The sequence below is a fragment of the Terrapene carolina genome, unplaced genomic scaffold, assembly GCF_002925995.2.
Source record: "Terrapene carolina triunguis isolate 2854851 unplaced genomic scaffold, T_m_triunguis-2.0 Scaffold234, whole genome shotgun sequence".
NCBI classification, from domain to species: Eukaryota; Metazoa; Chordata; order Testudines; family Emydidae; genus Terrapene; species Terrapene triunguis.
In genome coordinates this window covers 9,323,842-9,334,354 of record NW_020664585.1, presented here as the reverse complement: position 1 = coordinate 9,334,354, position 10,513 = coordinate 9,323,842, and the positions used below count along the sequence as shown (strand labels likewise).

General features: G+C 49.5%; 1 protein-coding gene across 1 annotated transcript in view; it reads right to left on the bottom strand.

The window, feature by feature from the left end:
* The window catches only part of TMEM132B (transmembrane protein 132B), a 367,192-nt gene extending 356,956 nt beyond the window's left edge, over positions 1–10,236 (bottom strand). Inside the window, exon 1 of the mRNA XM_024196810.3 lies at positions 10,146–10,236. Coding sequence (XP_024052578.2) covers positions 10,146–10,227 — 82 coding nt within the window. The 5' untranslated portion in view covers positions 10,228–10,236. The remainder of the gene's footprint in view (positions 1–10,145) is intronic.
* Between the last annotated feature and the right edge of the window lie 277 nt (positions 10,237–10,513).

The following is a 10,513-nucleotide window of genomic DNA, read 5'->3' as shown; positions in this document are numbered from 1 at the left end:
GAGAGAGAGAAATCTGATGCCACACTTAGTTTCTGTCTTTGCCTGAAGTGGCGAGAGACAGTGAGGAGTGTAATCAACACTTTTTAAATGATCTTAAATGACAGCCAAATTGATCAAGTGGCAAGTCTCAGCTGCTTTTGCACTTGAACAAACTGGTTTTCTGTGAAAAATAGTGTCTACATTGCCTTTCAATAACTGAACTCCTGAAATATGCATACCTGCCTTCATTTCATCACCAACATTTGGAAGAAAAGCAGTTTCCACACAAAATCTGGAGTACCTCATAAATTAACGAAGTTTACCCAGCTCTAACACCCACTTCTATAACCAAAGAACAATTGAAAGTGTTGCAAGAGTATTTTTGGATTATCATTATCATCAACATATATATATATAGCACTTGTGCCTAGAAGCCAGCCAGGTCAGGATCCCATTGCGTTCGGTGCAAACATATAGCCCCTTCCCCAAAGATCTTCCTCTGAATATACCCCAGTGGTCACCCTTCAGGGTAGGCAGGGCAGCAAATCTTACAGCAATCTGAGCCACATAAGGACCTAGACAGAGTCAGATACAGTATGCTCTTTACCCACTGCTGTAACTCGCCTCAGAGGACGTCTTTGCATGTCAGTTTTGCCTCTTCGCTTTCAGATGTCGACAGCCTCCACTGAGGGACCATTTGGAAAAATTCCTGACAACGTGGAACAGAAGCATCTTCCACTACCTAAAAAGCACCGAGGGACATTAACAAGTGGTAATTCTCACTGAAAAGCCTTAAAGTGAGAATATTTGAAGGCTGTACTTGGAGAGTGTTGATGTGCGATAATCACATTCCAATGCACCAGCACAGCAATTGTCAAAGGTTAGTGCGATCTTTCTGTTAAAAAAAATTCCAGCCACTGCCTGTCATTAATAGCATCAAGTGTCTGATGAAAGTTCAATGGGCCTGATTTTAATCTCCCTTACACCATCAATTTCAGCAAAGTTGGTCCTCACTTAACTTTGTATGAGAGAGCAGAATCAGGCCCGCTATCATCAGTAAGTTAGAAAGTGAAGAACAGGCAAGCACAGACTCTGAGATCAGTTACACCACTATGTAAACAATTCAGGTCAGAGGAGTTAGTCCGGATTTACAACTAATGTAGCAAGGAAAGAATGTGGCTCATTAAACAGTAAATATGGCAAATTCACTGGCATGCGTCTCTCTGGAAAACATGGTCCATTGAGTGGCTGATACGTAGCTGATTGAGAATACGCATGGCTCCTTCACGCATGCCAAATACAGTTACGTGAACAAAACTTGTATTTTTGCACATAAACAGATAACTTTGCACATACCCATCTGCAGATGCCAATACCATTCTGTGCCCAGTCCTGCTTCCCCAGAGAGCTTTACAATTGACACCAGTGGGAGCAGCTTGATGAGTTAATGCAGCCTGAAGCTATACGTATCTGCACCCACACTCACGCCACCCTGTGAGCAACCCCGTTTAACAACCAGGGGCAACGATCAGCAAGCAAGTCCTTAGCAGCAGCCTGGCTTCTTTGGCAGGCACACGTCTAGGGAGCTAGAGTATGGGACAGGAGGCACAAGGGTGACATCCTGGCCCCACTGAAGTCAATGGGAGACTTCAGCAGAGCCAGCAGGATTTCACCTAACATCTCCGTGCAGATGACACGCTGGGGACACCCTGCTACTCCCATGGGAAAGCAAATCCTGTCACCCTGACGTCCCGAAAGATTCATTTGGAGGGAACTCAGCAAGTGGAACCTCAGGGAGTTTTCCCTCCCCCATGCCCTCTTCCCACAGGAATTCCTGCAGCGGGGCCAGTCTGGCCCTAGATGGTTCCATTATAAAGAGTAAGCAGCACCTACTGTATTAGCGCCGGTTTAGTCACTGGGACAGCAATGTTTCGAGTGAGCGTCTCGAAGCCTGGAGCATGCCCAGTAATAAAATACACCAAATCTAATTGTACTGTATGGATTTTTGTATGTAACTATTTTGGAGTCGAAACCTAAAGAGAGACTATCGATCAGCTAAAAAGTCTGATTTCAGTGAATGGAGCGTTGAGACCAACCTTGACAAATTGAAGAAAATGATCAAAAATTGAAACACGCTCAGTCTGAAGGATTTTCTACTGTTTGAAATATATAAAACCAGGCTGCCATGGCAGTGACTAAAGAACATTGAGCAAGGACAGCACTGTACTCTCACTGGACCAGATTCTGATTTCAGTAACAATGCCAAAAATCCAGAGTAATTCCATTTACTTCAGTGGAGCTACACCAGATTGACACTGGTGTGATGTGAAATCAGAGCATTTGAAATATATTCCTTTAGTGGCTCTTTCAGCAGGAAGCAGCATATGATTCTACACACACACATAAAGCTCCATTGTGAAAAGTAACCTTATTAGAGGAACTATTTAAATCTAGAGGATGCGGTACTAATGTGTAAAAAATAATCTGCATTTTGAAACTTCTTGTGTGATCACATTTTAGAAATTTATTGTACAACAGATACTCTGGGTTTTTAGTTTCAAAGATGGCTCTGCATAAAAATGCTCCTATATTCTGTAGCTAGAGTAATAGGTAGATACACACATCTATAATCCCTCTCCACCTCTTCCATTCCAAGCACTTTTTTTGCGCACAGGGATCTTCATGGCCTGTGTACATTTTACAGCCATTAAGGCAGTAAAGTCATTAAACCAAAAGTGAGTTAACTAGGGTCCTGAGCTCTCCACGTCTCACCCAACAAGCAGACAACAGCACTGATGCATGCTCACCTGCACAGGAGACGACAGTACTTCCTGTTGATCAAAAGTGACCACTACAACCAGTTGAGAAATTACCTGGAGGGATTCTAAAGAGAGTCCCATTCAGCTCTCTTCCTACCTGCAAGGAGGCTAATTGCAATGCCATAAGGATGGGAAGGGTTCCAGGTGGAATCAGGCAGGCATGTGAAAAGTCGGGTAACTCGTCCAGGTCATCCATAGGATACCTGTTCACAGAACCTTAGAGACAGCCTCACTGCTGCCGGGCAGAGCCATGGCAACTGACCAAGGACCACCGCCAGGAAGATACACTCCGGAGCATGGCATATGGGGCCACTAGCATCCAGGCGTGTGCACCCTGCTTAAAGCCCCATGAGCTCCAGTAATTGTGCCACCAGAGACAGGAGACTGATCTCTCTATTGGAGCCTCACAACGTGATTTGGGCAACGCACTGGAGAACAAACAAGTCGAGTGCACTTCAGAAAGCTGTCCAGAACATGGTGAGGCAAACACAGAGCAGAACAACTGGTCCGAGACACAGAGGTGCCCACAGAGCTGTCTGAATAAAGCCCCAGGTTGCCATGGCTCTGGGGGTATTAAATAGATGAAATGGTTGGGGTGATCAGTAACGTACCACAGACGATTCCTGAAAGGCGCTTGATAAAATGCTACCACCTTGCAGACAGAAAGCTTGGGAAGATTTCCCTGCCTTTCACTGTTCCTCACCTCTCTGGTCCACAAGCAAATGCACTCAAAGCCTATCAGGCAATGAGCAAACGTGTTGTGGGAGTTTGTGAGCAGGGTGTGAACTCCAGCTGCTTTACCGCACACCCTGTATTTCATCCAAAGTGACCCCCTTCCAACAGGCTGAGTTTAATAGCAATGAGCAATAACACCAAAATAAGCATTTTCTCCTTCAAGGTTGGCTATTCCCAGGGCTTCCCTGCAAAGACCATGTTATCCTAGACCTCAGCTCTTCCACCCAGAAAGACACTTGGATCACTTGATACCTGTTCTGTTCATTCCCTTCGAAGCAGCTGGCATTGGCCATTGTCGGACCATCGGTATGACCCAGTATGGCCATTCTTATGTTCCCTTTCACCAAGAGCCATGCACCCTTATATCCAGAGGAGAGTTAACATACCACACTTGCTAATGAATCAGGAAGAAAGAATCAGCATATCCCTGTAGGATTCCAACACTGCTCAAGTGTAGGTCAACAGAAGCTGCTGCTGCTGCCCTGTGGAGCTATTGGTTGTGCGGGGGGCAGCATTCCCCCTGAAGAGAAAGCAAACTGTCCACCAGCCTGCCAGTCCCGTCATTCCCCCTTAAACCTCCTCATTGGGCCTTCACCTGTGTCCTTGAGGCCAATGCAGATGATACATAGAATAAAGCCTGCAAGATCTGGCCCTTACTAATGCCAACTTCCATGCCCACAAATGAATGACTGTCTAAGTCAGTAATACTCAGACTGTGGCTCTCGAGCAACAAGTGCCTCTTCAATGTGTCTCTTGCAGGTCTTTGCAGCACAATATTAAACCACTGTGTGATTTAATTATTAACTAATCTAAGTTATTAACCAATCAGTTCTTTACTGTGATATTAACCAACAGTAGTTGATAAAATACTTGGTCAGGCATTTTGCTGGGAGAATTTTATATCTAAATCCACACACACACACACACACACACACTCACTCTCTCTTTTTATATATAACTAAATATTTAAATATGAATATATAGTACTATAGTAAATGAAACAATGAATTCACATGACTGTGGCTCTTTTGAATAATGTTAATCGCTAATTTGGCTCCTGAACCACTGAGGTCCGAGTATCACTGGTCTAAACTGAGCTCATTAGAAGTGAGGAGAGGAACAGAAAAACAGGAAGGGGAACCACGTTGCTGCTGAAATTGAATAAATTTCTGCACTGTTCCCCATCTTCTGGCTGGCAAGGGTAAAAGGCAAAGAGTGGACAAACAGATTTCCCTCAAGCAGACATATTGCATTGTCTCCTCATTACAGAGCGGAGATGTGGAATATTCTCATTACCTAGCAGTAAAGAAGAGCCGCCAGATGCTTTGAGTAGGATCATTTTAAAATATTCTCCCTATTATGGGTAAACATCAAAGCGTTTGGGAGTTTATTTAGCAAAAGGACCCAAACCTTTGCCTGCTTCTCTGAAGCACAGGATCTGAACCTCTTGGCTCTGCAGAACCAGGGCTGGTAGTCTCAGACTGACAGGCTTGCTCATCAAATTCCCTTTGGCTTCTGAGCAGGTCAGAAAGGTTCACAAACTCCACTTTCTTGTAGCCCTTTGGCATTTCACCTTCTGCTTCTACTCAGAACCAGCAGACGCAGAAGCAAAGATACCCATCAGATATAACAAAGGGCGGGGAGGAGTTCTGAATATTTCCAAGCCTCACAGAAAGTTTGAACTTTGGGTGAAGTTTTGTGATGCCCCAGAAAGTGCTGCTTCTGGAAGGTATCAGCCATGCAAGATTTTCAGACGATGCTACTTACCCAGAGGTGAAAGTAAGCCGGTACGGTCTGGCGTACCGGCAAGAGCAGTTACGCTCTGCCGGACTGGACCGGCTTCCCCGGCGGTGATTTAAAGGGCCCGGTGCTCCTGCCACTGTGGGGAGCCCTGGGCCCTTTAAATCACGACTGGAGCCCTGCCACCCCGGGATGGCAGCGGCAGGGCTCCTGTGGTGATTTAAAGGGCCCGGAGCTCCGCGGCGGCCGGAGCCCCGGGCCCTTTAATTCGCCCCTGAGCTCCCAGCTGCCTCTGCAGCTGGGAGATCTAGGATAATTTAAAGGCCCCGCCTCTTCCAGTTGAGGCCATGCCTCTCCTGGTTGAGGCCACACCCCCGCTCAGGACTCCAGCGTACCAGTAAGTCCTTTAAGTTACTTTCACCCCTGTACTTACCACATTTGCAAAGACGAGAACTGCAGGACATGGAAAAGTCCCAAGAGGAGTAAAGTACACAGGCCACCCATAAGCTTCCAAAATCCCCAGAGCTGGCTTGGGTTGTCACCAGTTTTAATGGCCTCATTGGGGGCTCTGAGGACATTTTCTAAAGCTCTGTCGCAGGGACCAATGGGGAGAACAGACAAGAAACAAAAAAGGTACGGAGTGAGAATCCTCCACACGAGACTCCCCTAGGGCTGCGTACTAGATTCAGCTTACTAATGGCTATATTAGAACAGAGTATGGTAGGCACAAATGGCTCCTGTCTTCCCAATGGTCCAAACTCAAACCCCAGATCTCAACAGCCCTGAACTTTGCAATCTCTGAAATCCAGAGTGGACTTGGGGCCACCACTCATTCCCACCTTCATTGCCAAAATGCAAGAGATGAGGAAACCCCTTAGTATTGTTAGCAGTCTATAACAAGTACGCCGAATGAAGACATTTGCTAGACAGGATTTGGATTAGTCTCTAATTTCTAAAGTAGATTTTCACTCATTCTAACCCCCTCAGCTCACAGACCATAGACTGTCCTGTCATCTACAACCCATACTCCAGGGGTGGCCAACCTGCGGCTCTGGAGACACATGCGGCTCTTCAGAAGTTAATATGCGGCTCCTTGTATAGGCACCGACTCCGGGGCTGGAGCTACAGGTGCCAGCTTTCCAATGTGCCGGGGGGTGCTCACTGCCCAACCCTTGGCTCTGCCATAGGCCCTGCGCCTCCACTCCACCCCTTCCCAGCCCCACTCCTGAGCCTGCCGTGCCCTCACTCCTCCCCCACAGAGCCTCCTGCATGCCATGAAACAGCTGATCGGGATGTGCGGGAGGGAGGGGGAGGTGGTGATCGGCGGGGCTGCCGGTGGGTGGGAGGTGCTGGGGAGCGGATGCGAGGCTGTTGATGCATTACTGTGGCTCTTTGGCAATGTACATTGGTAAATTCTGGCTCCTTTTCAGGCTCAGGTTGGCCACCCCTACCATACTCGATGGGCATGACACAGGCCAGCTCTAGTGTATGGTGAACAGGTGCACTAGATTAGACGGCCAAAGAGAAGAGTGGGACTCTGGAGGTGTTCACCAAACACCAGCATGAACTGCAACTGCACTGCTCCTTCCCAAAGCGCACAGAGTAGTTTGAAGAGCAGAGGTAGAACATTACAGAAGGCGGCTAAGAAGGTACATTTCCAGCAACAAAGCGGGTTTCCATACATATAAGCACTCAGAATGTTGCAGGAATCACACCCACAACCTACTCTCACCATGGTAGCTACCCACAGAAGTGGGGGGGGGAGAAGGCAGTAAAAACAAGTCAGAAAGGAGATGCACATTACAATGAGTAAGAAAAAAAAACACTCCATTGCTACTACTATAGACAGAGGCAGCAGTGGGTTTCAACCTGTGGTCCGTGGATCCCGGGGGTCCGCAGACTATATCTAAGATTTTCAAAAGGAACCACATCTCCATTTGAAATTTTTTTAAAAGCGTCCACACATGAAAAAAGGTTGCAAACCACTGGCCTCCAGCTCGAACGATCATGAAATCAAATGCTGGGTCTTACTCAGGCAATTAATATTTCAAAAAGTCAACAGCTTGTAAAGGACTATTGCATGTCAACAAACACAATGACACTGCCCAGGCGTTCCCCACCCGCACTATGTCTATTAATGAGGGTGAGGGGTGTTACGCTTTGGCAAGTAGAGAGTCCCAGGTCTGTTTTCTCACATCCCCCAGGGCGGGCTGATAAAACACATTTGCTCGCGTTGCTGGGGAGGGAAATGTAATTTGTGCCTCGCTGTCTGTGCACTGGCAGCAGGATTTGGGATTAGAAAAAATTCCCCAACTGATTCTCCCAGGACAGGCCACTGAGAGGAAGGTTTAAGCGCAGAGATGCGGAAAGGTAAACATGCCATGGAGAATGTTGCTGAGTTTTTCTGTGCTCTTGGGCTATTCGGTTCGAGTTCTGTCTGACACTTCCTATTCTCCCCCCCCCCCTTGAAGACATATATCCAGACGGACTGAAAATTGACTCCTTTCTAGCTAGCAGTTTCCAGCATTTTTTTCCATTCTCTGCACCCATAACTTAGGACAGATTTCAATAAAGGTCCTTATCTGCATACAAAGACTCGTGGTGTCCCAGTTAATAGTGATAACTGTGCTACTAAATTCACATCACGAGGGTCACTCGTATTTAATCTGAAATCCTTCAATAACTAACTATTCAGTGTGAGCGTTTCCATACTCAGCGCAAGCTAAATACCTACAACCAAATGTGACAGCCACGCTGCTCCAGGGTCAATAAAAACAGAAGAAATACCGCGCAATTTCAGCACCGGCGCATCTTAAATTAAATTGGTTTTTAAACTACCATTGTTTAGTTCTGAACAGCTGTGCGGGAGCCCACGCTCCTAGTGGAGAGTTCTAATGTTCCCGGACAAGGTCCTTCGAGACTTCTGCAAGAGCAGGGGATGTAATGTTCGCCCTAAAGAGGAAATCGGACCGTTTCCCCAGACCCAAAATAAAGCGCTGCTCTCACGCTCAATTGCAAACATAATGCAGGTATATCATATAGTTTAAAATCGGTTGCTTTCAAAACATTAATCCATTGGCTCATCTACTCTAGAACCTGATAACCTGCAAGATGCTGAGATTCGCATGGGAGATGCTCAGAGCCCTCAACTCCCCACTCAGTGAAGCTTGCAGGAGCAGGTCCTAAATATGCCAGCGAAACTACTGTTCAGTAGAGTCTTTAGTCCTGCAAGAGTGGTCCCGCTGGACTCAGTGGGTCCGATCAGGGCACCCGTTGTTTTAAAGCAGAACCCCATTGTCTGCAAAGATATATTAATGCCGGGATACGGTCCAAGGGGACTAGTCCGCCCGAGTTAAAGACAGGGTTTGTGGGACGGGGACCTTTCTTTCCCAGCTATTCCTCAATCCCTGTTGCTATTTATCAAGCCAAGAAGAGCATGTAACACACTGCGTCCTGGCCAATCTCCTTACATCCAGGAACGGTGGCACTAGCATCGTTTTACCTACGAGTTTGGAATTCCTGGATTTTCTTTCAAAGAAACTGCAAAAAAAGGAGGAGTGTGTCCGGGGAGCATTTCCCACCAGGGAGTCTTCACGGAGCGCTCAGCGACAACCCCCCCGGGACAGTCGGGATCTTTACACTTCTGTTCACTCGCTTTCTGTTAACTCTGCCCTTGCCCCAGGGCTGTTAAGTCAGCAAGTCGGAGTAACTTTCCCCCCCGGATTTCTTGTAAACACACAGCGGTAAAGTTTTCCTCCAGAAAGCTGCGAAGCCCTCAGATTCGGGGCTGTCCCCACCGATCAGTGGGATGGTTCCGGACAGGGGCCGAGGACCTGGGAGTAAACGCAACTGTGCGACCATCAGGGAACCTGTTGGCTGAGCACCTGCTCATCTCGAGTGACTGCATCGCATAAGAAGTCACTGGGGAGCAATCCGTGCAAACCCGGGGAGAGAGAGCTGCCCTGGGGCACATGGATTTGCGGTGACATTTCACCTCGTGCCGGTGAGTTCCCCATTGTCACTGGGATTCGCAAACCTAGGGCTGGCAAAGCAGGAGAAATACAGATGGCTTCATACTTTCTACAACCATCCCTGACATCTCCCCAGGGCTGGCGGAGGCACTGCCAGACAGTCCATTTGGCAGCACTCCTCTGGCCACCCACCTCCGCCTGTGGGTGTCCCGGGGGGGGGGGTCACAAGCTGGAATGGGTCAGCTAGCCAGAGGGGAGGAGAGGCTATAAAGCATTCCCATGACCCGAGCCGAGAGAGAGAGGCAGGGCTGGGAGAGAAGGCGAGGGAGCCCAGCAGGTGGGTGGAGGCAGCAGCTGTCAGAAAACCCTTTCCCGACTGGGAAAGCTGGAGCTCCCCCGCCGCAGCTGGAGCGAGCTTTGCCAGGGGTCAGGCAGGGCTTGTGGGGTCGCCCCAGAGCTGACAGCTGGGACCTGAACGGGGGCTGCTATTTCGGGCGCACACACCCCCAGGAGAATGAACCCCAGGACCGTAGTGGCAGAGAAGGGCCAGTCCAGGAAGGGACTGTCACACCAGTGGGCAGTGTGGGAGGCGCCACCCCCCCCGAGTGAGAGATCGGGGGGCCCAGCCAGGTACCCAGCATCCTCAGTTTGCGACCTGGGGGGGGGGTCCGCTTTAAGTTTATTTGCGTAACTTTGCGCTGCCCGGATCTTTCCTCTCCAACGCCGCGAGCCAGGGGACGGAAGGCTGGGGACACGCGTGGGAATGGACACGCCAGCGAGCCCCATCCTCCCCGGGTCACACGAGAAACCCCCGCACCGCGCCCCCCCGTGTCCAGCCCGCAGCCTCGGGGAGCCACAACGAGGAAAACTTCGGGGGGGGGAGGAGGGGGAGGGAAGTTACCTTTGCACAGCAGGGCAGCCAGCGCCAGCGCCAGCACCGGGCACCTGGGCACCATCCTCTCTGCTCCATCCCCGGCAGTCATGGTGCGGAGTTATTTGCAGGGGGGCGTCTGAGTAAACAGATCCCCCTCGCCCGCTTTTTTCTTCCTTGTGGTTAAACCAAACCCCCCGGCAGAACCGGCTCCGGCCCGCCAGCGATCATCACAGCCCCCGGGAAAGCCGAGCCCCCTGGGGAAGGGCCGGGGCGCCGCAGCCCGTCATCCTCGGCGCAAGGCGGCTGGCCCCGCGGTCCCCGCTCATCCCAGCGCCGCGGGAAACCCTCGCCCATCCCCGGGCGCCGCGGCCGGCATCTCCTGCACCGCGAGTGCT